Raw genomic sequence first — 27,893 nt, 5'->3', positions numbered from 1 at the left:
AAAAGGTGGGTCTCAGTTTTAACGGCAGCCCAGGGATTTGAGATACAGAGCCTTTTAGCCACACCCTGCAGCCCTTGCATCATGCTACAAACTGTAGCATTGTGGGAAAATCATTGATGGTATGTACTATTTATTTGTTTTCTCATGAAAACAACTTTTGGTGATAGAGACAAAAGTCCATGGTGCATTATGGAAGAGTCAGTTTTTCAGGGGAAGACTAAGTAGTTTACCTGCATCTCAAGAAAAATGAGATTTTGACAAAATGTGGAAAATCTTAAGGAATATCAAAACTTTTATAAGTCAATGTATTTAAGCAATAGGACACTAGCTGAGAAGGTAGTACATGTTTTGTATGAACTACTGAACTACTTCATATGTTACCAAAGACATCAAATGATGAAAGTACAAAAGTTAAAATTTTAAAAATTCATTTATTATTTCAGATTTTTTTTTTCGCCTTTGTTATACAAAGATGTTAAATAACTTAAATACATTCTTACCAGTCATTTGCGATCTGTTTATGCCTACAAGCTATACACATGAGGTAGAGGGAAAATAACTTAGAGTTCCCATAAGACAAGAATAGGTGGACATGGACAAAACTCAGTTGGTGTAATAGTTTCACAAAAATAAAATACACAGTTGATGGGTGTTATGTTTCTGGAAAGCACAGCATAAATCCTATCAAAATGCAAACAGAGTAGGATATAAATCAATTCATACAGACGGGGGCTTTTTTTTTTACACTGTAGGAGAATATATATGGTTGGTCAGCTACAATAAAAATTAAAAAGATGCTTAACAAAAAAGGCAATTATGTGATCAGATCTAAATCAATAAAAAAAAAATCTGGATGACCGAAATCATCTTCAATAACTATAGGTGCATTAATTAATTAATTTATTTTTTTAGGATTTATTAGTGCTTGGATATTAATTTTGACTTTACATGATACAAGATTGAAAAATATATTGCTTTGTGAAACCTCAACCCCAAAAAGGCACAGACACCCATAAGAGGGGAAAAAAGCATTATAAAATCCAGGATATAAAATCAATTTAAACTTTTTATATATTTATATATTTACACTAAACACATGCTCATAATATTTTCAAAAATAATTTATCTCTTAATCTTTTCTACAAAATAAAATTTTATACATGATCCACTGAATACTAAACAGTGCAGAGCTTTGTTTTTGAGAACAGAGATGACAGTGAAATCGAAATATGCATCATGCTCCTCTTTTTCCTTGACAGCTTGTAGGCCTATGTACAAACCAAGAACACACCAAAGAATGCGTTCTGTGTGAATTTAGTATATCTGTCATATCCGTTGCAAATCCATTTAATTTAATAGCAGAGAGCCACACAGCGCTTGGACCAAAATAATGTGGAAGAAAAAAAACATATAACACCACCGGAAGCTGTGGGGAGCAGGCATTTATCCTACGAGTCTCAGCATAGCTATTATGGTCACCATGTAGCGTGCAAAGTTCTGTGTATGTGTTTTGACCAGTCTTTATTTGGAGTGCCATCTCCTATCAAAATGTTTGGAATTTAGCACCTCTGAACAAATAAGCCAAGTGATGTTTGCATCCTAAAGCATGAATTTAATGCCAAAGTGAGGCGAATGAATTAAATGTACTGATTGGCTAATTATCACACTAAAATAATTCTCAATTTTGCAGGTTTGAAACAGTGATAATGCTGAACTAAATCATTTGTTTTGTGGGAGGTCCCCAAAAGGTTTGATTCAAATTGTTGTGAGAGCTAAACATGTGCCTCAGTTTTGTCTCTATACCACAGGAGAAGAAACCATTGCTATTTACATTAACAGAAAAAAAAATTAAATAGAAACGATCTGCACTTTATTGTGTCTATAAATACAGATGTAAAATACTTTAAAGGGAATTGGGCTTCAGTGCGCGAATGTTGCTATAATACAGAAAGGGGTCCCTCACTCAGTAGTTAATTCTCACCAGAATAATGTGAAGTGTTGTTTGCACTGTATTCCTAAATATGTAAGACACCAAAAAATATTTTCTGTTCTAGCAAAGGAGCATTCTTTTGTTGAAGTAGCATAATTTGACTAAAAATGCTAATAAATAAGTCTAAGATTCTGACAGTGACTGCAGCTCTTTCGTTTTGTTTGTTTTAGTACAAGATTATGCTACTGCAAAACAAGAGGAATGCATTTAATATATTTTATTTGAAACTTTTCTAGGTGTGCTGGTAATATTCAAGGGAGTTGCACATTGATAGTTTTGAGGGATTGTACTTATACACTTTTTGTCGAGTTTCACCCTTGTCTCTCTAGCATTAAGCAGCTGGTTAGCATAGCTTATCCCAGCACTCTGTCAGCCTATAAAAACCAGGTGTAAATCTTTCACACAGACATCACAGAGGTTATTCTCCTAAATCAGGCTTAAGAAAGCAAGAAAGCGGAATTCATAAAATGCCGAACTTTTGCTATGACATGTCACTGTCGCTGCAATTTGTATTGTAGAGTCCTATTAAGACCCAATGTGTTGACTGAGTCACATGTAGAAAGGAAGAAAGGTGGTCTAACTTGTGTATAAATAAATCTTCACTGGCTTCCCGCAGACTTCAGTGGTGAAAGTCTAGCTTTACGTGTAGGCATCAGTTTGTGGAACATCACATAAACATCGGCCTTATCAAAAATATATTTATGCCAGCTACAAGGCATAAACATACATATTCACTAGAGCAAATCTGCACACTGTCAGGTTAGATTTCAGTTTCAATTGCCCCACGCTGTTTAAACTTCTACTGCACACACTGCAATATGGCTCAATCAAATTGTGGCAGCTGAAGAGAAGAGGCAAATATGGAAATGGTAGGGAGTTACATTCCTACAGTTCTCCACAGTTTTCTTTACAACAAAGTATAAAAAGAAAAACCAATAAAAAAAAAATATGAAGCTCCACAGAGCTCCATAAAGTCTGATCAGAGTCGCATGCCACGTGTCTGCTGTTTAAATGATAAGCTGCTGCAACAACGCAGGCTTGAACCACTGGTATCTCTAATTTGAAATTGTCTGCATGTTTTTCATATTACTTTATCCTCATAGATATAGTGGTTTAAGTTATTCCCTGAACACTGGTTCGCTCAAGGCTAGGAATAGCCTAAACTGATTGGTTTAGTTGTTTTCTGTTAATTCATTTACAAACAGTTTCATTTTACATTACTGAAAATAAAGAAAAGAAAATCCTCCTGGTAAAGGAGTAGTCCCAAAGGATCTATAAATTATCCACAAGACATCAAATACAAGAGTGTTGCTTTCCAAAGGCACTTGCCAAAATGGATTAAAACAAAGAGAGAAAAACAACACAAACAACAAAATGTTTGTGTATTTAGTGGTTTGATTTTACATAGTTACATAAGTGGCTTGTATAATATCACAAAATCATAACTGGTTTTATTTACATACATATGCAAACACACAATGTGTGTGAGTGTAAATATGTGCGTGTAAAGTTAATCTTACACCCAGTCTTTTTTTTTTCTTTTTTTTGAAGAGTCTCAGAATATGATTTTAACTGGAATAAAAAATATTGTCACTCAAACTTTTGCCAGAGTGCAAAGACACACAAGATGCATACACACACACACACACACATATTTAGCACACTCACACACTCTGTTGTTCTTTGGGCAAAGCCCATAAGAAATTGGTTTGTGGAGCCATCAGTGTATGTATTCTACAACTGGATTATTAATTTTCTTGGAAAATGTTGTCATTGGATTTATGAAACAGGTAAAAAAAAAAAAAAGCTTTTTTCCTCAAGGCAATGCTGTGATTAAAAAGCTTGAGATGGTAACCCAGTTGTCTGAATATTCTGCAGGACCTCTGAAGCCCACATTAATCCATCAAAGTGCTTTTTTGCTTTTTTTTTGGTTTGCTTCTCAACTTTCTGCAGACAATAGCAGCACAACCTCAGATGAGAACAAACCAACCAGTCTTCTTCATCACAAAGACCTGAATCACAAAGACCAACCATCTTTGACTTGCTCCACTGATTCTGAGGCACCCGGCAGCTGACGCTTTACCCCTTGCAGGTGTAGACTTCTTCTCTTTGCGTGCACTGCTTGCATTCGACGTAGCAGCACCATCGCACCTGACACTGGCAGGGCCCGGTCACCTCCCTACTTTGTGTATTGTGGCCTCGCCCACAACAGATAGCATCACAGTTCTGGTCTTTGTAGCACTTGCGTGCTGCGGTGCCTGCTGAGTATTTGCTGGGTTTACAGAAGCTGGGCGAGTCCTCGATGTGTAGGAGATCCATAGTGCGAGGGATTTGATCGCTCAGACCAGGCAGGGAGTGATGCTGCTGCTGCTGTTGGTTGCGGCCCGTCGAGATGTCTCCCTCTCCAGTGGCCTCATTGGTAGAGCTGCCGACCTTGACAGAAGTCTCGTAGCGCAGCTTCAGTCGGTTGCCAATCTCATGAAAGGGCAGGAGCTGCCTCCAGCAGGTCTGGACAGTGCAGGAGCCAGAGACACCGTGGCATTTACAAGTAGTCTCTACTCCAGCCTTGATTACCTGAAGCAGAAACAAAAGATCCTTGTTAACGACTATAAAGCATTACAGGCATAAAAGCTATGTAATTTAACAACCCTTTGTTTAATAAGCGAAACTTGGAGGAGTTGAATTATTCCCTCAATTATTTCAAAAAGGTGAAGCAGAGTTGCTTCAGATTGGATAACTATTATATTCATTGCTTGTTTTCATAAAATGGCCAATTAGAGGGTTTGCTTACAGCTTGTAACACAAAGGAGAGCATTATAATACTGCATCAAGACTTTAATAATGATAATTAGTGTGTGGGAAACCTGATAATGGTGAAAATCTTGGACACGAGTTTTAATTTAACAATTTTACAGGTATTGTCATAGTTCAGGGTAAATTATTGCAAGCAAAATCCCACAAACAGAATTCATTGATAAAGTTTTACATATTTGAACATGTGAACAACACACTTGCCGTTTGATGTGTTTTATAAATCGTGGTTTAAACCATGTACCACGTATATTTGGAGAAAATCATCTCCAAAAAATCTCTGCTCTTGTCCATTCTTGAATCTTTATCAGTGCATTCTGGTTAGATTCGCGTGTGCTGCCGTTACTGTGTTAATAGTACCAATGGAAATGATTACCTTAATTAAAAAGAGAACATTTAAATTGATATTTGTGGCAAATATTACACTTCTGTCAAAAAAGTTGGATTGCCTTAAGTGGAATTGAATGCTTCTAGACAGTCTCATTTAAAAGTTTCCATGCAGTTTGAACTTTTTCAGTCCTGTCATGTTACAACCACACATTTCTATACATGTTATTGGTGTTTTACATGGCAGACTAACAACCACTGCATGGTTAAAATGACACAATAATTTCTTTTTTTTTTCATTTTTTCATATTAAATCTTAAAACGTATGACTTTCATATCTATTTGGTCCCCTTGCATTAATATTTAAAGTCAAGATTTTATTTTATTTATTTTTGCAAAACCGATCAGCCTCAGTCACATTGGATGGAAATCATCTACTAAATTTTATATTGGATTTAGGTCTGAACTTTGGCACGTTCTAAGACATGAAAATTATTTTATCAAAATCATTGCACTGAAATAGTTCTGAGTCCACGTTTAGAGTAATTGCCCCACTGAAAGGTCAACGTCCACTCCAGTATTTTGCAACCTCAACTTTTTTCATGAAAGTCCCAGTATTTCACCAATTTATTTTCCCCATTGCTTCTTAAAGTACCAAAATATAACTTTATAAAATAGTTACATTAAATTGCTGAAATACCTTTCAATTCACCAGTGCGATAAAGGGCTATTTTCATTTTTTCATGAATAGAAAAAAAATAAAATTTCATAATTTTCTGTCAGAAGTTGTCTGTGTCCTCAAATTCCTGTTGCCAAATATGTCAAGTGAAGAACCAATGGTTGTCTTGTGAACTGATTCTCCCACCTGAGCTGCAGATCTTTATAATATGACAACATGTGGAAAAATTTGAGGGGTTTGAGTACTTTGGCAACTTAACGCTTTTACCACAAATGATTTTATCTTCTCTTAACTTAGCAGTCATCCAAAGTTCATTACAATTTTAAAAGGCAGAGGAAAATAAGATCAAAACTCTGCGTCTTAAGTGTGGTTTAGAGAGAATCATTTTTTTTCTTCTTTTCTCCGGCTGTGAAAGAGATCAGGGAACAGGAAGTGCATATTCATCACACCAGCAGGTCAAGAAAATTTGACTGGTCAGCTTTTAAAATGTTTGGTGCAGAGGTTAGCACATTCCAGTTTTCTCCTCAGTGTGGGAATTTATTTGGAACAAATGTGGTAGGCCTTATACCTCCTAATGTACACATTACAGTTCCACTCACTCAAAAAAATAGCAAAAAATAATCACAAAAACTGTGCAAAAGTGAGATCCTATCAAAGAATTGTGTTTGCTAACATTTCCGAACCACACTTCTACAATAAGTGATTTTGAAAATGAGTGAAAACAGCATGTCCCAGACTCCAACTTTGCTTTGACAAATTACAGTCATTCTTTACTTTTTATACTGCTTTTAAATATAGGCTTCCAAGATAAAAGCCCTGTATTTGCTCTCCACAAACAATTGGTTGGCAGTGCTAGAGCACAAATGAGGGTTGCTCCCCATCTAATCTGAAGGAAGAAAACAAATCTGAACTAACAAGCAGTTTCAGAATTTACCATATTTACAATAGCAGTTACTTTAATCATTCAAATTATTTTATTAGCCATGTTTTAAGCTAAACTTTTCTGTGAGTTTACCCTCCAAAAGTTTCTTTCTCTATGCAGTTTTTTTTTTTTGATAGCCCTTAATAATTTAGGCTCTCAGATAAATTTGAATTCCTAAATAGAAAAGCAAAATGTTTTATTGCACTTGGGGCTTACATAGCTAACATATCTATTCAATATTATTTATATCTCCAAATAATCTCTGCTCTTGTCCATTCTTGAGTCTTTATCAGTGTATTCTGGTTAGATTCATGTGTGCTGTAGTTACTAACTGTGTTAATATTACCAGTGAAAATTATTACTTTAATGAAAAAGAAAATTTAAATTGACATTTGTGGCAAATATAATGCTATAAAATTCCTGAGTAATAAATTTGCTTTCTTATAAAGCTACTCCCTAAAATGGATTTTAATGGGTCTCAGATGTTCATAAATAAAAGTTTGCACAAGATTAGAGGAACTTTCAAAAATTGACGATGTGAGTGGAAAGATACCCTAATCTTTTTACCTTGAAGAAAAAAAAAAAAGAGAAACTACTTTACCTTCATCCCCACATTTGTGTTGTGCGTGTCCACTCGTGCACGCAGGTCCTTGTTGGAGCGTTTGCCCAGAAATTCCTTGACAAATTTATTGGCATATTTCAGGTTGTCTCCACAGCCTCCCCACTGCCAGGCCTTGCGGTTCTCCAGGTCTGGGGCTTCGTCACACGTGCAGCGCTCCATACGTCCTGCGCTGCACGCTTTGGCTAGGGCGTGTGTTAGGCCCGCTGAGGAGATGGCATACAAGAAGGCTGTCTCTTTGAATCCTGGGGAAGTATTTTTAAAATAGAAATTATAGAATGTAGATTCATTTATTAATAGTCAGAAATAAAGACAGTATTAATTTTTAGAAAGTTTGTTAATTTCTCCATGTATGTGTTTAGAATTCAAGAAGGGTGCAATCTTTGGGTTGGTGTAATCATGATCTAGTAACTTTCAGATTTATTAAAAGTCTACAGACTTCTCAAACGCTAAGTAAGGAGTATGAAGTAATTTAATCTCTACTTCATTTTAAACCATTTTGCAATCAGTTTCTTTTTTTCCTTTTTCTTTTTCTTTTTTTTTTTTTTTTTGCAGTGGCACATTAGTATTAAAGGAATAGCCATGAAATGTCTGGATCTTAACATCTGTCATCCCAATGTGGTTGATGCAATGCAGAATTCTGGTAAAAGCAATAATGTAATCCAGATCACAGTTGGTACAATGTACTGTAGATAATGTCCAGATTGGCTGTCAAACCTTTTTCTTCAATAATTTGCGACGTCAGGGTCTTAAGTGCTGCTTAAACTCCTACATCTGATGAAGCATTCTACTCAGCAATACAAGCCATCAGCAATCCCTCTTAGTATTTTATGCGACCAAAGTGGTAATATTTGCACAATAAAAATTGTGAAGTACTAAAAATGAGCAATAAAATTGTTATTCTAACAAACAAACTAGAAGTGGATAAAACCCGGTTTAGATTTGAGTTGCTGGGTTAACAATAATGAAATAAAATACGCTTTTTTGAGAAAAGTTTGCTTTTATAAGTTAATCTCAGATCGTTTTCACAAATCAAAACTTGTTTAATCAGCCCTGACTTGACTCATCAATTGAAGTTTTCACAAACAAAACTGTTAAACTGTCTCAAAGAATCTCTATTCGGTGTAGAGTTACCCAGTTCAAGTTTAATCAGTGTAACAGATTTAGATTGGCAGCTATTGGTTAGCCACTTATGGTAACCAACGGTTGTCAGCCAGCCGAGAAATCAATTTAAGCCAACTCTGTCAACAGAGCAACTAAGGAGTTAGTTACTTTTTTACTTCAAAGTGAGAGTCTCAAACATTGACACTACAAGGTGTCATTTTAAATAATGTACCTTCAGAATCAGGGCCTGTAGTAATAACTCATATTTATTTCATCAGACGAAGCCACATGCTGACAGCAACTAAATTACATTTAAAAAAAGACCTCATGGCTGCAGATCTCTTTACACACCTAACACACAAGAGTATTTGATCACGACATGCTCTCATTTTGATACAAGGACCATTCAAGAAACCTCAGAGGATTTCATTTGTAGATGTCGAATGCATTTTCTTTTTCTTTACTTCTTTGGCAATTGGAACTGCAAAATTTCAGTGTCCTATTTCAATGGGAACTGACCATAACTGGAGTATCAGTCAGATATGGTGTGAAAATTTGTTCAAGTGCCATTGCACATTATGCCGATTTGCACAATAATGAAGACCCACACTAATAATAGTTTCTGGTTCTGACAAAGAGTATTCAGTGAAACCAAATTGCAGAATCAGGACATTGACCAGTTTTCAGTCACTTAAATTGATACATGGACAAGCCTGTCCATGTCATTACATCTTTAACTTTAAATATCTCCTATGTTGCAATGGGGTTTAATTTTGACTCCCCTTGACTGCAAGTAGGAATTTGTATGTATAGATAATAAGAAAATAGTATGTTATAATTTGCTCTTACCTCTTTTTAATATGTTGGCGCGATGCCGCCCCTCTAATGTGCAATTCCACCTCTCAAAGCGAAACTGATGCTGGCATTCTAAGGCACTCATAATTATAGCCTCCCTCAAGGTATCCGCCACGCCCGGGTCTCGTCTGCACATCCTGCGCTGCTTCTTTTCCAGTTTGAGACGGTCACAAAGCTTGTAGTGGGCCCTACCCGTGCTCTCTTCTGGTAGAGAATTCAGTGGCAGAACAGACAACGGTTCATTACCGGTCAACCTGTAGGAAAAACACATTGCAGAGGGAAAAGTGAGGGAATGCAGCAGCCACCTCAGATAAAGTTGAAAAGCCATACTGCAGAAACAGAACAGGAAGCATAGCTGGGAAACGTAATGCTCAAAGCTTAGTTAATGTTCAGGTAAAGTCAACTAGAACAAAGTTAATGTTCAGGGAAATTCATCATTTGTTAGAGGCTTAAATAAATCCTGATACAGGATTGTCTGAGTAGGACAGCAGAGCAGGAAATGTTCAGTTTTTTTAATGAAGTTCTAGAAATTGGTCTCATTTGAAGTAATTGAAAAACACAAATACATTAAGGTAATTATCTTAGAAATTAGAGATTTTTGAGAGATTTGATGTTAATCATTCAGTGACACGTCCGGAATGTGACAGACATGTCATATACGTGCAATACGTCATGTCATCCACAGATGTATTGTGCAAATTAAACATAACACGGCAGGATTTGCATATTTATTGTAGAGGTCTTAGCATTTTAAAATTGACATTCCTCTAGCCCAGAATGTCTTCATTAAGTTTACATTTACTTACATCAATGAGTTTAACTGAAAATCTAAATTACCATCAACCAAGTGGAATGACATTAAGTGGTTTTTCAGTGGCCTACATACACATTTGAGTGTGTATGCATTTCTATTTAGCTTCCTTTAAACCTCCCACAGTTCTAAGACAGTGGGAGGTTTAAAGGTCCCTGCTTTTATTAGGTTTTCAGGAAAAGATGGGCTGACAGGACACCCACTTCCCGTTTCCTGACCGTGACATCTGCTGTGCTCTTCCTAAGAGTCGCACTAAGATTGTGGGAACTGATGCCCAAAGGAAAATTCAGTGCCACCCACTCCCTTAAGAAATCTGTAAAGAGAACTAATTTAATATAAGTTTAATCTTAATTTGAAACCGTTTGGTTTCAGGATCATAATTGAACTTCTGGGTTTTTCTGGAAAGCTCGTCAGAGTTTATGGGTAAGTGAATGGAGATAAATACAGGGCAATCCTGGAGGAAAAAAACTGTTAAAGGATTTGGTGACTTGAGACAGGCAGAAGTTTACTGTTCAGCAGGGTAGTAACCCACACATAAAACTTGAGCAACAATTAAATGATTTAGATCACAGTATATTAATTGTGTTTTTTGAATGGCCCACTCAAATTCCTGACCTAAATGGTAATTAGACTGAACTTACATAGCATTTTTCCAGTTATACTGACAGGTCAAAGCACTTTGTACAAGAGCCACATTCACCCATTCACACTCACAAATCATAGGTAACTTGGGGCTAATGCCGTGCTGAAGATTAGAGGAGGAAGATAGAAATGAACCAACAACCTTTTGATTGGAAGCAGCTACACTGATGTCACCAACAGCTACACTGATGTAACTACTCACTGATTTTGACAAATGCTAAAAAAGAAGAATAGCTATTAAATTCAGTCTGCAAAGTTGGTAAAGACACACCCCAAAATGGCAATACAAAATACAAAAATACAATGCAAAAAAATATGCTACACTTTTAGGATTTGTATAAGCAAACATGTTTATAAAATCTTGTAAGAATTTTGTTCCACTAACTGAAAATTCAGAAATTTTTGTTGGTGTATTACATACAATCCGAATAAAATCCACTAACATTTGTGACTCTGAAATGACAAACTGACAAAAACATTTAAGGTGAATGAGTCCTTTTGCAAAGCACTGTCTAACAGGCAAATGTTTAAAAATTCAAAGTATGGAATGAGAACATGTGGTAAACTTGTATGTCTTTTGTCAGTTTATATAAAGGGAGCCATCAGCACATTTTAATCCACTGCCGCACAGCTGGCCAAACCTATGACCAGTCATCTGAGATTGTGATAGGAAAAGCAGAGTGTTACTTTTGTAAACACACATGGGGTACATGACCGTCAGCCTGTGACCAGTTTGGTCACATCGCCTTTCAAATCTGGCACAGTAGTTGCTCATTATGTGTCTTTTCTGGCCTCCTTCATAGTCAAAGCTGAAACTGAAGAATACACAGATTTAAAAGCAGTGGAGGTGTGTCTTTCTGCAGCCTTATTTTTACTTTTTAAAACTATGGTACATGTATTTGCGTAGCGGCACCACATTCAGTTGATTATAGATACACATATGAAATATCACGATGTTATTTTTATCATGATTTATTTTCTTGAAACAACTCCAACTTCAGAGATGTCATAACTATTAATGTGAAATCATTTCACTATTACATCGTGCAATTAAACTGACTGGAAACATTTTACATATTCCATTCTCAGCATGTTCCTATCTACCTTTCCATTGTAATAATCACTGGCTTCTTTGTAAAAAAAAATTCCCGTTGGAAATCTACAAAAGGTTTAGAGGTTTACGTGAATGCTACATTTTGAACCTTTAACTCTTTGTCTGCAATTGTCGGTTATTTACACAGAAGCAGATTGGTATTTACAATGGAAATGCAGGTAGAGAATGTTGTACCATCAATGATCCCTGCAGACTGAAGTAAACTTTTATGGCATTTAAAGTGAATAATGCCATTTAATTGAGCTTAATTTTGACTTTGTTTTCTGTTAAGTAGTCCCTCTGACTGGAAATGCTTAAAATGTTTCACTGCAGTAAGCGGGTCAAGCAAAAAGATAATCAATTATGCATTACTTCCTATCTCCATTTTCTGTGAAAGCATTAGTCAGTTCTGTGTAAATAATTTCCCAATGGAAATGTAAAAATTGTTTGAAGTGTCATAAAACAGAGTTTAGAAAAACACTTTGCTGTTTTGGGGTTTACAATTATTTTTATATAGTGGAAATCCACTTTGTTCTTAGCTATTAAGGGTAAAATTATTTTAATTAGTAATAGTGTTTGAACAGATCCTCACTCGAAACAAACTTAACTATCCTTTAGAATTTTATAATGATCGGTAAACTGGTTAAGAGATTAGGTAAACAACCTTCCAGACTCTTCACTCTTGAGGAAGCATTTGTTTCTTGCGAAACAAATGCTTCCTCATTTTCGCATCTTAAGGCAAACAAATAATCTTCATTTCTTCTACCAACCCATCTTTTACAAGTTCTACACACAAAAATCATTCATTATCACAGAGGAGTTATCACAGCAAATGGAAATACGGCCACAAACTGTATTAAAATAAAACTATTATTTCTAAGGTGTCAAGCACTTGCCAAGTATTCACGCCAGGCCAGGTAGCAATCCAGACCCAGGACTGGTAAATGGAAATCTGTATTGCTTCCCCTCTAAGCATTGTATTGCTTGTCAGAGAGAAATCTGTCACTGCTCACTTTCAGTGCAGCCTGTAACATAAGGCCACAGGAGTTCCTCAGCAAGAGATTTGTTTTATTAAGTCCAATAACTGACTGAACAGGCTGAAATGTTTCCCCTTTAGTCCTCAGTGCCACATCGTTGGACTTTAATGGATCACAGATGCTTCAGTTTGGGATTTGTTTGAACGGTGCTCAGCATGTTCATCAGTTAGAGCAGTCAACTTTGAGATGAGTCAAAAAGTCTTGCTAAAACATGACATGAAATGATTCTTTTTTTTTAAGTGCATTTGCCTTCTTTTACATCTCCTCTAACCACAATTAATTTAACCTTTTCAAAAGATTATCATTTTGTAGAAAATAAAACTGAAAATGCTATAATATTGCCCCAAAATTGTAAACAAAAATCAAAATCACATAAAAACAGAAAAATGTCATGTCAAAAGATAAGAACATCTCTCTCTCTCTAAACAGTAACTTGTGATTTGTTAAAAGGACAAATTAACATGAAAAGATACAGAAGAACACAAAAGAACGTCCAAGTACACAAATAGTAGTAAGACATCACAGATGAAACAAACACATAACAAAATATTTTTAAAAAATACAACAATAGCAATTAAATACATATGAAATGATTATAAATTTGTACTATATACAGGTGAAAAAGAAAATTCTAGTAACAGGCAGTAGTCTTTATGAACTACAATATTATTACCTAACCAAAGCAAATTTTTCTCAAAAATAGCATCTATTGTAATATGTTTTGTTTTTGTAACATGCATTGTTACAAAAACAAATAAAAAAACTGACACTGAGTGGATTCAACTGTCGTATTGATTCTTGTTTGAAGCAAAAAGATGGACTTAAAGCTCAAGAAAGTTTATTAATGGTATGATTTTACTACTGTCTACCGTCTCTTTTGATAAAAAACATACTTTAGGCAAAAATGGCATGAGGGCAAAGGGTCCTGGAAGAGGGAACAGTTGTTAATATCTCTAGAGAAGAAAGTACTGGCCAGCTTCCTCACTTTTGCAAGGTTTCCGCTCTGTGATTGTAGTCGAATAATATCACAGACACACTGGTGCAGTTCCCTCAAATGTTCGGACACAAACCAAGCTAAAACACAGCTTTACTATACTGACACAAAGCATTACTAAAAGTAAAGCTTGCATCTTGAGTGAAAATGGAAAACTGCTGAAAATTAAAGATAATATTTTCTCTAGGAGTAGGACCGCAACTCCTGCTGTCACACAAAAAGGTCAGACATTCCAACAAGATGATGTACCGAAAGAGTATCAATCTGTTGTTTTCAATGAGGAAGGAACTCACTCAACTCACTTTGGGGACAACAGAATTGCAAAAATATTTAGTAGCTGATTCACCAATATCTAATCAGATTTCAGAGAAAAGGGAATCCTTGGTGACTTTAGATCCTTTTAATTAACTGGAGATTAAGTCATAAAGTCTCATATATGATGGGATGAAAAAAAAGGAAAAAACAATCAATGCCTGCTTGAAAACTAATCAGTCACTCAGATAATACGGTTCAAAACATTAATCATGTGAGAGGGGTAGAAATTACTTTCAAAACTAGAACTTGAAACAACATGGTTCTTCCTCCCGAGAGCCTGTCGGTTTTTATCCACTGAGCCCTAACGTGAGTATTTCCTAAAGTTCAGCTGCTGCCTGTATGACAGTTAACCCAGATCCAAGATTCAATAGATCATTGCTTAAACCAATTGCACAAACAAAATGAAAAAAGTAGGATAGTCATCGCCCATTTCTCAATCCAGGGAAATGGTCAACATATACCATGTTCTGCATGGAATTTGCATGCCATCTCTCTGCATGTAAGGGCTCTTTCTGGGTCCTCCTGCTTACCTCCACATCCAAAAAGTAGCGTGCAACTGGTCACTAGTTTCCATTGGATCTGCCTGTGTGTGCATAGTTCATTTCATTGTAAAAGACTGGTGAACTGTCCAGGTTATACCTCAACTTTGTTCCATTGATCACTAGAGATGGGTACCATGAAAATTAATTCCCTCTTTAGGAAGCTGAAAGCCCATCAAATTGGCATCTTAACAGCCACAGGTTTGCCACTTATACTAAATGAAATACATATATTTGACTAGACCTTTTGATGAACAAAGAGTTGTTTACCTTAAAATATTCCATTTGGTGTATAGTGTAGCTTGTTCCCCTCTACATACTTAAAAAAAAGTAAGACCTTTATGTTTTTTTTTGCCTTGAACACAATATTATAAAGAGCCAAATCATAAAGATGCTAGTCAAAATAGATTTATCCAATATGTGTTGCTCTAAATGGCTGTTATTTTGGCACACTACCATAAAGACTTAAGTGCAAGTGTTCTTTGTATTGGAAAAAAAAAATAAAAATGCTCAAAATGACAAAGAGAAGCTGAGCTAATACCCATCGAGACATCAAATAAAATATTTGACTTTCAATTTAGCTTTCAGCTGTGATATACCATCATGTTTAAGTGGGATGAGCTAGAATGGTAAATTTGCTTGTTGTATTAACTAAATGTTTTCTTTTGATTCTTTAGAAAGTTCACATGACCCAGTATATCTGTGTCTTGGTTAATCTATTTTTTTCCCTGGAAAATACCATACACTGAGCCATAGCAGCCTCTGGCTTTGTGTTCTTGTCTTTTCTTTTGGCAAAGAATACATCAGGTTCAGAGATTTCAATTTAACTTTGGCATCATGAAGTCCATGACAAAGCCATTCCTGTATTCATTTTGCCTCTCTTCCCAATAGAAAGTACCCCCGACTCAATGCTTCTTTCCCCTTGCAGTCCCCCTTTTTTCTTCCAATGATAAGTTATTGGGTCATTTCTGTAATGAAGCACATTAATCTTTGATTTTATTTCGCATGGAACACGACTGATTCAGTGCTTCAGTGTTTAGCTGTGTCTCCTTTGGCGAAGCCATATCTGCCATTGACCACATGTACTTGTTTTGTTCTTTATTAGAAAATACTTCTTGTCCTCTCAACCCCCAGCTCTTCATGTCTGATGGTCAGATATGCGAAGCCTGGTTCAGATGGACTTTTGTTCCTTTTAAAAAATCCTTCAACTGTCATCACATGCCTGTTAAGGAAGAGACTATCTTTTTTTCAAATAATATTACATAATCAACTGAATTTGTGCTGTATTAAAATTACAATTGATCTGGACCGTACAGAACCGAATATGTCACCCAGCACAGGAAGACAATTGATATGAATTGAATTTGATACTACTATCAAATAAATTAGACAGACCCTTTTCACATCCTCCTCACTTTCAGTAGCCAAGCTGTAACAGCACACAACTTCTAGGCAAAAAGAGGGGTTCTGCCTATGAAAGGCACTTCACTGTATGATACATCAAATATTAGATCGAGGCAAAACAAACTTGACCTGACACACTGATTTCTGATGGTTAGAACACAACAAGCGAAATATATCAAGACACGTATCAACTTTAGAGAAACCAATAAATATAAATGTCATAATATATGACGGGCACCAGCAACTCTCCCGACCCCACTGAGGGACAAGAGTGTCAAGAAAATGGATGGGTGGATGGATAATATATGACATGTATGCACATTAGGAAACATAACTAATTATAGAACAAAGTTGGTTGCATTAGAAGTTCAACAAACAACAAAAACTACTTTTTTTCCAGGATGAACATGTTGAATTAAAGAATGTGTTTTCATCTCATGCACCGTTTTCTGAAGGTGTTTTTGTTTGAGGTGTTGGCACAGCAACAGTGGCTACCCATGGAACATAACACCAACATATAAAACTCATTATAATCCTATGTGAAGTTCTCACTGATGTTTGCTCAGCTTTGCTTTTTCCACTCACACACATGCTTCTCTATACACTTCTCACAGACATTGCTGACATACTCTCACGGTGCACCTCCTCCACTGTCTTTTCACTTAGTAACACAGGAGTTTGTTTAGTCCCTTCTCTCTACCTGTCAGCACCTCCCATTGCCCGTGACATATTTACTTTATATACGTTTTCCATTGCAGCCAGTTCGAAAAACAGCTCATTTCACATAGCGGAGCCTCAAAGTCAGTCCCTCGAGGAAATTATTGACCAGCTCTCTGAATTTCACCATCATCGCTCCCTCTTATGGCTTCACACTACAGTCCTACAAGTGACCCTCAGCTGGTCCTGCTGCATATTCTTCATTAGTCATGTAAATAGAACAGAAAGTATACTAAACATTGCAGATCACTAATATAGTGCAGTTTTCTGTGTGCGCATTAAATTCAAAGGTTTGGAGCAATGCAAGTTGAATCTTCAGGTCTTAAAACAGAGATTTTGTCATTTATACAGAGTACCACTGAGAAATTCAAATCAGATTATTTGTAAAACAAGATCTTTCTTAGGATATTTCAGGGATTTGTCTTTTTTTGTTTTGTTTTTTGTTTTTTGTTTTTTGCAGCTCGCATCCAGTGTCTATTTATGCAGCAGTAATGCTGCCTTCACTTTTTGTGCACATGCATTAGGGCTCCAATGACCTTAAGTCAACACATATACGAGTCTGTAGTGTCTGAACGCGCCCAGACAGAAAAAGCACAAAAGCCACAATTTCTCCATCAGTCTGAACTTGCAGGTTGTGTGGTCTTATGTCTCCAACATCATAACCAACCCCCTCCCGCTCCTTAAGCTTCCCCCCCTACTTTCCAAACTTCCTCTATTCCCACTGGTCAATATCTCTAAACGGATGTCAATCACTCGGCCCAGCTGTTTGCTTAAAACGAAGCGTCCTCTGGACAAAACCACTGCTGTACGAGAACATAACCCACAGAAGACAGTGACAGACACGGGCATGTGTACTGGAATAGTCTAACTGTCATGAAGACAAACTACCCTGCTCACTTGAGGCTAATCTGTGCGCAATAAATACAAGAGACATCAATCATTAAATTATATACTGAGGTCTGTAGAAAGTTTATCTTGTTAGGACAGATATATTTTTTCCTTGCTTTAACTTTTTCTTCCTGCCGTCTCAGCCGTTAAAGTGCCCCATTTTTTTTTTTTTTTTTTTGTGGCAAGGTTACATACTTTTCCTCAGAACTCTTGGATGAACTTCAGACCACCCGGTCCAACTCCCATCTGGTATATCACAGCCCAGGCCATGCCAAAGGTAGGAGCAGTGTGAGCGTGTGTGGCGTTTTCCCACTGGCCCACTCTATTCTCTGGCTGACAAAGTGCTCCATAGCTTAGACCTAAATAATTGGAGAAACCATGAATCAGTGTCGAATGACTCTCTGGGTCAAGCAGTCTCAAGACTATTGTCCACCTCCATGAAGTTTATGTAAGAATAAATCCTACCCTAGCCACTTCTCTCCATGGTGATATTGATCATTTTTCTAATTGTTAAAAAAATAGGAAAAATATACATAAGGCTAGAATTAGATTAGTCCCTGGCTGACATTACTAGATATTGTGATGAGACCCAAGAAGCAGGGGGTCGCACACTGCTGTGACATAATGAAAAAGACTTTCAAAATTTAGTAATGCTGGTATTGGAATTATGAATTTGTAATTGGTTGAGTAATGACTCCTTCTGTGCAAATGTCATGAAATACTTAGGGAGCCCTGATTTTCCAGTGTTTGAAGGGGAAGTTGATTATCTTCTATGACTTAACAAGATATGACCTAAAGTGGTGTCATTTCGTCCTGTCAGGTCATTTACACAGAGACAAATAAAGTGTGTTGGAAAACGCCCACACACTGACTGACAGGCCTTTGGTTCATGAACGTGTCTTCTAAAACGATTTTTAATTTGAAAATGAGATGCCTAATATTCATAAAATGCCTTGTGGTGGCCCAACAGTTGGACAACAGAGGTTGGGTTTGGGAATGGGAGTGGGACTATGGAGCATGATAAGAGGTTTAACTGCTATGTGAGAACTCAATGCGGCTAAGGTCAGCAGCTCAGTTGCAGTCACTGTGTGACTGGCACAGATTGGGTGTGCGGCAGTGTCCGCATGACTCCCCTGATCTAGCCCACGGCATGGCACAGAGCAGCCCTGTACCAGCGCACCAACACCCCAAACACCTTCAGGCACACAAACTTGGCTCCGGCATGAGCACAGATTGCAGGTGTTTGGTAAGAACAATACTAAGACTAGAAATAGCATACTTGCTCCATTATTTTCAAAACTGAACAAAATATTACAATTATTGGAATAAATTAAGATCCCAACTTTTTGATTTCACTATAATGTCCTTGTAGTGCAGTCTTTCTATTGTAGTTTGTAGTTTTGATTACTGAATTTTAACTGAACAGCTAACATATAATTTTGTTATTTCCAAACAAGCAGTTGGATGGTTTGAAAATTACCTCCTAGGTAGTATAGTTAGAGTTGGGGACATATTACTAGTTGATAAGGACGTTCTACAAAGTTTAACTCTCAGCCCATAGTTGCTTCTTAAATACAGATCAAGCACACTTTTTTTATTTTAATGGTTTAATACTTAGTGCCTACTGATTCAAAGGCTTTGGGGGCTCTCCAATACTGTACAAGAACAGCTCTGTCTCCTACAACTTGTTTTAAATGCAGAAAAAACTTTTTTTTCTTTTTTTATTTATTTTACAAATTCAAAGAGCAAGGTTGGCACCGTCTGAGAATATATATATATATATATATATATATATATATATATATATATATATATATATATATATATATATATATATTCTTATAAGATATGGTCAACAGTCAGTGTCTACTTCTAATTATTTTTTTATTTTTAATTAATAAAAACTTGTCTTTAAAGACCTTCTATTCATCAACTCAAGTATTTATTAGGAATGTATGAAAAGAACCAAGTCCTGATTTCCATTTAAAGTAAAATAAAAACTAGCTGAGTCAATCCTTCTGCCCATCACCAACTATGGAAGTACTGCAAGTAAATGCATCTTGTTTGCATATTAGAAAGCATATATTACAGGTCAATGAGCTTGGTATTCTCGTGACTGAACATTATATTAACATTATATAGACTGATAAAGTACTGGTATTAATTTACATGCAAACTGAAAGAGCAGTTCATACTCAAAATATCACTTTTGTGCTTATTGTACCATAATATATAACTTGTTAAAGAAATAACCCTGATAAGAAAATATGTAAATAATCAAAAACCCCTAATACCATTTCAGTTTTGTTAATAAATTAACCTTGATCCAGCAAGTCAATAAGGGTTTCTGTAAGATTTAGTTCTTGGTCCAATACCGTTTTATAGATACATTCTTAAATAAATAAATAAATAAATATCAACGGCAAAGCTTCCCATACTCATGAATTTTCTACAGTCATTTAGCAAGTTTGTAAAATAGTTCCACTGGGCCCAGTTCTTGGTCCAGTTTTTCTGTTTACATAAATAAACTGGGAGAGAGCATACTTAACTTCTCTTTTTTGGTCAATCAATAAACCTCAATGCATGTTACATGTGTATTCAATTACCACAGACTACAAATGAAAAGACTGAGAAAAACCTCACCTGTGGTTAGGTGATGGAAAACACCGGACATAGTGGCCACTCTAACAAGCATCATTTAATCAATGTCTTACCACTAAGTGTGTCTTGAATCTATTAGTATTCCAGCTGCAAAGGTGATTTGATTTTTGTTTTACGACCAGTAAGTTTCCTTCACTTCTCTTTTGAACTATCAACTAATACAGCAGGCTTTTGTCGCCAGGCTAGAACAGCCATCTTTTTATAATCAGATATACATTATAGCTGCGGTCTCTTCTGCATTCCGATGGGACTGGAGCTGTAGGATGTGAGCATGCCAAACACAATTTAAAACCCTGGTCAAACCATGTAATCTTCAAAAATACCCTATGCATCCATGTTATTTTACACTGAAAGTCCCTTAGCAAATCACTATAAAGAACACTGAAGCCTTTATAATAAAAGGTGTAGCAACTTGTTGTCATTTACTTTGTTTTATTAGATGTAACGAGCCAGCTTGCTGTCATCTATGGCCATATTTCTTCTCAAATCCATCTAGGAAAATGCTCCTGACTGGGGATCCTCCTGTATACTAAGACTTATCATGGGTGTAGCAGAATTTTCCATGTGGATGAACAACGGGATTCAAAAGAAATTATGGCTTGGCTCAAATCTGAATGTTTTAAAACAGAAGTAAAACAGGGAGCTTTGCTTTCTTTGCAAGAAAGCATATGATCATTTATCCAAGCTTGGAGGTTTGCATAACCTCACTTCCACTGCCAAAGCATGGGTGTAAAGAGAATCCTATTGACTTGGCTCTCTCTAAAGTGATACCGTTAGAGGTGTGGCTGTGGCCACAGGATATCCTATGAAGTTGGGAAATCCCTCTATCCATGCTCTTGCTGCACAGCAGGGCTAATCAGTTTTTAGGGCTTGGCTATGAGACGCCTGCCACCGCTCTCGGCCAGGCAATGGCAGCCTGGACCCACACCAGTTCTGCTGCTTCTAATAAGAGGTAATCACACAGGAGCGCTCCATAAAAATACTGCAGGGATGGTGGTTACAGCAAGACACTTTAAAATGAATTCTAAGATTTCTGAGCCATGCCAAAGAGGTTTCTTTAAAAATATGCACCACTTGATCCACAGCAGGATCCAGTAGAAGATCCAGAGATGAGAAACAGTACTGACTGAAGTATGCATAGTGCTTTTCAAAGCATGTCCGTGAAAAGGTTTTACATTTTTGACACATTATAACCAAAATTGTACGTGAATTTTATTTAAATTGTAAGTGTCAGACTAACTAAAAGTAGTGAAGAACTGTGAAGTGGTTGAAAAACGATGGTTTCAAAATAATACAAAAAATAATAAATTCTAAAAAGTGCAATGACCTTCTGAAAACACAGAATCAGTAAATTGCATTCTCTTGTGTGCAGCCTGGTAAAAACCAGCCCATTTTTTTCTGCACTTTGCTTCATATTCTCTTAAGAAATGATTGCTTGGTGTGTGTATGGATTCTGTTAAAATGTCAATTTAACCCAATCTCTAATATTTGTCCATGACTTATGTAATGCACCAGTTCAACACTATGAAGCTTACCAGAAATTGCCTGCATTGAAAACAACCATCAACCACAGTGAAGACGGAAGTGCCGAGCTGAACGAGATGACTGTTACTGTTAATTCAATATTTGCTAGCCTGGCCAAAATGGACTGAATGGCTTCGATCACTTCACCCACTGCCGTTACTAAGACTATAGGCAGACTACAATTCAAATTCAACTCATGAAAATCAACGTCATTGATTACAACATCTGTCTCTTCACCAATTTCCCAGGTTGAAATTCTACCAGAGAAATGGGTGGGCTAACTTGTGTGTGATTTAATTTCAGAATAAATCCAACTGTTCTGTGAAGGCTTCAAATGTAGGCTAGAGGATAGCTTTAAAAAAAGTTACACAATAAAATCCTAAGCTGTGGGCCTTACTTAAGTCATTCAAAATAGAAATAACAAGGCACAAATACAAACCTACCAAGAGATTGCGGTCCAACTAAAGTGACAGGATGGGATATAAGATCAACAAGAAAAATCAAGCAAGATTTCCATTGTCACTCTGGAGGAGCTGCAGACACCTACAGCTCTAGTGAAACAATCTGCCAATACAACTACTACCTATCTTGCACTGTAGAAATCTAATCTTTATGGAAGTGTTCCAGGAAGTAAGTTATTGTCAAACGAGCTATGGACAGGGAAAAAAAAAATTACACTTTTGGATCTTGAGGCAAATCACTATGCGCAGTGAAAAACTAACATTGCACATCACCCTGAACGCATCAATCTCACTTTCACCCATAGTGGTGGCAGCATCATGCCATGGTGATATCTTATTAACCAGAGACTGGGAAGTTGATCAGTATTGATGGGTAGATTTATTGACAGAAATATTGATTTAGCTTTTGTTGGAGGTTGCAAAAAAAAAAAAAAACTTGATTCTATAAACCATAGGTTCAGGTTCCACCAGAACAAAGGCTCTAGACAGTTAGATGAAGTAGCAATGTTTTACAATTTGCAAGCTACAGTACTAAACTGGAACTAATTGAGAATATGTGGGAAGGCTTTAAAAATGCTGTACCCTGACACTTTCCATGCAATCTGACAGAGCTTGAGCTGTTTTGTAAAGAATGATCAAATATGTTGGTCTTAAAAGTACAAATATGGAGGAGACATACCCTAAAAATCTTGAAACACTAACTGAATCAAAAGGTGGAACTACAAAGGAATGAATACACTTTCTCCATACAAATGGAGAAAGTTTTGAGATTTTTATTTGAAAACATTCTTTCCATTTCACAATTATGCAGTCACCAAAATCTCAATTAATTCAAGATTCAAGTAAAATGTGGAAAAGTTCAACAGATATCAGTAATTTTGAAAACCAATGTAGAAAAAAAAGCTCAATAAATTGGTACTCAACTCATTTGTTCTGTTATTTTTGTGCTTCTTGCTTCTCACTTTTATTGGCCTACTGCAAAAATAAAACGGTTTGTCCTAAAGCACAACAATGAAGCTTGAGTAGCAAACTGATAACAGATATGGTAGCAATTTAACATCAACTACTACGCTTGCATCTTTCCGGATGGCGGGGTGTCTAATTGGTGGATTCCAGTTGCATGACTGTGGGCAGGCTTCCTGTATATGTCGCACATGACAAACTAAATTAAACAGAAAAAAAGGGAAAAAAATTCTTGACTCAGTTTGAGGACCCACATTCAGCAGAGTTAACAAGACCACAGAATTACATGCCTTATACAAACACTCAGATTTAAGCCAACAGAGGTACCTCAGGGAGCAGACATGAGTCTAAAATTTAAGAAAATAACTCATCAATGTCATGTAATTTTCAGCTGAATGAGTTTCTTTAACTTTTCCCATTCAATCTGTGACGATAACTGAGCAGTAGATGGTCACCTGCCACTACAGGCTGAGGAAACACACAGAAAAAAGGGTTTGCATTCTTGTGGCAAAGAATGACAATTTATGTGGGTGCTCGACTACGCCAGGAATCCCACCCCGCCCTCGGGTGAGTGCACTATGGGCAGGAGAGATTGTGTTTATGTTACACTTATGCTCCACCGCACTCTGGAAATTGGGTATGCAACATTGACTATTTTCAGTAAATCAGTACCCAGGAGGCCCTAGGAAGACTCACACTCATGGAATATTTATTTGAACAGGTTTGTGTTTGCGTGCGTCCTCCCAAGTTAAGGCCCGTAACATCGCCGGTGTCAGGTTTCTGAGAACCTTGCCACGAGGCAGTCACACTTTGAATCTGAGTCACCTGTTCAGGCAGTTTCGGTATGTTTGGCAGTACTCGATCGTATTCTCCTCTGATGGGGCTGCGTAATAATAAATCTGAAATATGATAACACCACATCCCCTCCCCCCCACATCACAGAGAACAGAGCTAGAAGCAAGTGCTAATTGAATGAGTCAACATTCATTGTCATTATGATCATCAGGGCTGATGCAGATGCCACTTTGGCACATCAGTTTTAAAACACATCACCTGCCAACGTCAACAGTGGCAACAGTAAGGAAGTCAGGAACAGAAAGCAGAGTTGCATTTGTTTCTTCTAATGTGATACAGATGCAAACTGAACCTAAACACCAAATCAGAGACAGGAAAAGCAATCGATGTACAATACAGACATGCTTTTCCTTAGGGGTTCCTCCCATCATAGAGACTTTATTGTAGTTTACAATAACTTGGAAGTTGTTATAAACACTACGAGTGGCAATATTTCAATTTAATTTTTATGTTTAAATTTGGATTTAAAGGAATCATGCAAAAAAGAAAATCAAACATTTAAAAGGTAGATTTTCCCCTCTGCAAAATTATTTTATGGAAAGACAAAACCCCACTTCAGCTGGCGAAAATGTCTCACATTTGAGGCTTACAGTCCCTTAGGGGGTAATTTTTTGTGGTCTCTTGCAGATTCACCACAGTTCACAGACCACCTAATACCTCTGGATCCTGCACATCCATACCTACCATAAATTTGACTATGCTGGAAATGCCTCAGGTGTCATCACTCTGCTGTCTGTAACCATTTGTCTCCGTATCTGGAGAGCACTAACGACACCCTGGAGGAATTTTTGCCAAGAGAAACAAAACAAAACAGGCAGGTAGCTCTTGCTTCGTTACAGTCCAAAATCTTTTCGGATTAGTTACAGGTGAAACATGACAATTGGCCAAGTGGACCTCATTTTAATGGCCTTATCAGAACCCCAGTTAGTCTGAGGAATAAGTGAACTTAAGTCCTTATGGGCTGGAGTCCTGCAATTTTTTTGTTTGATTCAAGTGTGATCCAACACACTTGAATCAAATGGCTGATTTACCTGCTTAGTACACACACAAGTTCTCCAGAGTCCTGCTAATGTCCTCATTATTTCACTGAGGTGTGTTGAAGTGGAGGCACATCTAAAAGTTGCAGGACAGCGGCCCTCAATGACTGGAGCTGAAGACCCCTGGTCTAACGTATTGCACTGCTCACTCTCAAATCGCTTTCCTCATGACTAAAAAGGAAGAAGGAAAAAAAAAGAAGTCTTGCTTCCTTGAAAATATGCTCTGTCCTCACGTAAAACTATATTTATACACTGAGTTTGAACACCTCTTGCACAAGTAATCTCTTTTTCTGTTTGGATTCTTCTCCTCTAACTTAAACTTCCTTGTTCATGAGACAAACTTGCTTGCACCGATTTGTCCTCTCTGATAGTGGTTTCTTTTTGCTTGTGCTAATCAGATGGGTATGACAGTGTGCAACCATGACATCATTGTCTTCTTTAGCGGTGAGTTCATGAGATTCAGAGAGTTCATTCTAAATTATGACAAAATGTCTTAATTTAACTATACACTGAAATAAGGACTTCTGACTATACAGTTAAACACAGTGCAAACCAAAAGGAGAAAAAAAATCTTCTCCCTATTGAATGCTGTATTGACCCCACCTGACATATGACTGAAAACAAATGACAAGTGGAAGAGTGTCTGGTCAGGTTTTAGTTTAGAAAAACATTAGATGGAGCTATGTTCCTGGCTCTCCAATAGGATAATGCTGTAAGTCACCAAGCTGTTTTGGATCATTAGCGCTATTGAGATTGCATTTCTAAGCCACCTGGGATCAATGTTTCTAAGAAAATAGTAATAATAATAACAAAAAAAAAAAAAGAAAGACACTACTCAAGTTCAAATGCAGGACACATTTATCTAGAAATCTGATGTTGGTTAAGTAACAACTCATCAACTTGTGTTAAATATTCACTGCTCTAAGCAATTAGGGATGAACAGTATAAAAGGGATGTTAGAGGTGCTGAAGTGGTGTGTGGGTGTGCTCTCATTATTTTGTACCGTTGTCATTTTTGGTTATTTTATACCACTGTTTTCAGGTACAAAGGGAGCCGTCTGCTGTGGGATATTTCATACCAGCCATGAATGAAGATGTACCCACCAAGGGGACATTATGTACCTGCAAACAATCAACAAATTTAATTTCTCATAGTCTACTGTATGAAAATGTAATAGTGTAATGGTGTAATAGTGTTCACCAACTTAAGGACACTTTGACTGTTTTTGGTTGGTTCAGGGGTCCTTAAGACCTTAGAATTTTTCATGATTTATAAAAAGTACTTAATTTACAATAAAAAATTACCAATTGTAATGAAATGATTGCATGTTCTGACATGCATCATGAAAATATAGAAAGGCCACTATATAGATAGGGATGGTGGCTGATGGGCATATCTCAATGTGACCCCCCCACCCGCAAGTCTTTTTCTGCCCAGGGCTCTATAAAATATTGATTCAGCCCTGTCCGAAAGTAAACATTAAGATACTGAAATTGTAAAAAATGAGCTTTAATTACATTGAAGTAAAAGTTGTGAGTTACACCTAAAACCCAAGGCATTCCCATGAGAATATTCATCCTTTACCCCTCAACCCCCTTCTAAATTAAACATTATTGTAGGCATCACATGAGTCATGAAATGTCCAGAATTGCACATTAATACCCCAACACGTGTTCCAAATGTTGTTTAAATTTGACCGGGGCAGTAGAGGAAAAAGCAGGGGGTTGTGGTGGTGCGGGAGGTAGGTGGGGGGAGACGAAGGGGGGGAGATCTCGCCATAGCTCTGCGATGTTTATGCTGGACTGGGGGGAAATTTCTGTGCAAGCTGAGCAGACGATTCGGCCACCGGTTCAGTTCAGTCAGATTGCTTTATTGTTACCAGCTGTTGGGTCCGAGGCGCACACAACTCACCTTTCGCTCCGCGCGGCTGCGTTTCGGAGTCGACTCAGGATGTGATTTTACAAACGCTTCAGCAAAACAATCAGCTGACCGCTACCTGCTGACGCTCAAAGAGTAACTTTACAGTGGGTGCTGGCTCAATTGTCGGGGAGCGAGGAGGGGGGGAAGAATGGGGGTGAACTATATCCTCAGCCAACATTACTCCGAGGTTGCGTGTCGACCTTTAATAGACGCTGCGGTGCTGATAGTTGCCCCCTGCTCCCTGAAACAGCAGACAACCTGCTGCAGACACCAGCTGCGAGGCCTCAAAGTGACACTTCTCTGGCCCTTCATGCTCTTAGAATCGCAACAAATCACTGTCATGTATACAGTGCAATTTCTAAACTGCGCAAACCGTTGTTAACAAAAGGTAAAAAAATAAAATAAAATAAAAAATTACCTGCTTTGTTATTCAGGAAGCAAAGAAATCAATGAAAGCAGCATCACAGCCCTACACTGTTTGTGTGTGTGTGTGTGCATCAGTTCTTACCCGAAGTAAGCTGTGGTTGGTCCAGGCAAGCTGAGAAGATGCACTATAACTGTGAACGATAACCATCCCAGGAGTAGGTGTCCATCCAGCATTTTGCTGCGGCTCCAGGGCAGATCATTTCGTTTCTCCTGAGTAGCTGTGTAAAATCCCTTGTTGTAAGCTCAACACTTCTTATACAGAGAGGCGCTGCGCTCCTCCCATGAACATAGAGAGAGAG

At 37.2% G+C, this 27,893-nt stretch overlaps 1 protein-coding gene across 1 annotated transcript; it reads right to left on the bottom strand.

The window, feature by feature from the left end:
* Positions 1-411: 411 nt before the first annotated feature.
* On the bottom strand, positions 412-27,893 carry wnt9a (wingless-type MMTV integration site family, member 9A). The gene is made up of 4 exons (XM_008434299.3): positions 27,677-27,893; positions 9,302-9,561; positions 7,331-7,593; positions 412-4,564 (listed from the first exon to the last, which is right to left on the bottom strand). Exons 1-4 carry the CDS (start codon positions 27,766-27,768, stop codon positions 4,070-4,072), a joined length of 1,110 nt encoding a protein of 369 aa, XP_008432521.1. The 5' UTR covers positions 27,769-27,893; the 3' UTR covers positions 412-4,069.

Source organism: Poecilia reticulata, chromosome 17 (genome assembly GCF_904066995.2).
Source record: "Poecilia reticulata chromosome 17, P_reticulata-male-v2, whole genome shotgun sequence".
Taxonomy (NCBI): Eukaryota; Metazoa; Chordata; class Actinopteri; order Cyprinodontiformes; family Poeciliidae; genus Poecilia; species Poecilia reticulata.
This window is presented reverse-complemented; position numbering and strand designations above follow the sequence as displayed.

Excerpts from the sequence above, each read along its gene's own strand:
- wnt9a (XM_008434299.3), bottom strand. The coding sequence starts at position 27,768 with ATGCTGGATGGACACCTACTCCTGGGATGGTTATCGTTCACAGTTATA. Across the intron at positions 9,562-27,676 it reads CCAACCACAGCTTACTTCGG|GTTGACCGGTAATGAACCGT; the intron begins GTAAGAACTGAT and ends TTTTTCCTACAG. Across the intron at positions 7,594-9,301 it reads CGCCAACATATTAAAAAGAG|GATTCAAAGAGACAGCCTTC; the intron begins GTAAGAGCAAAT and ends ATACTTCCCCAG.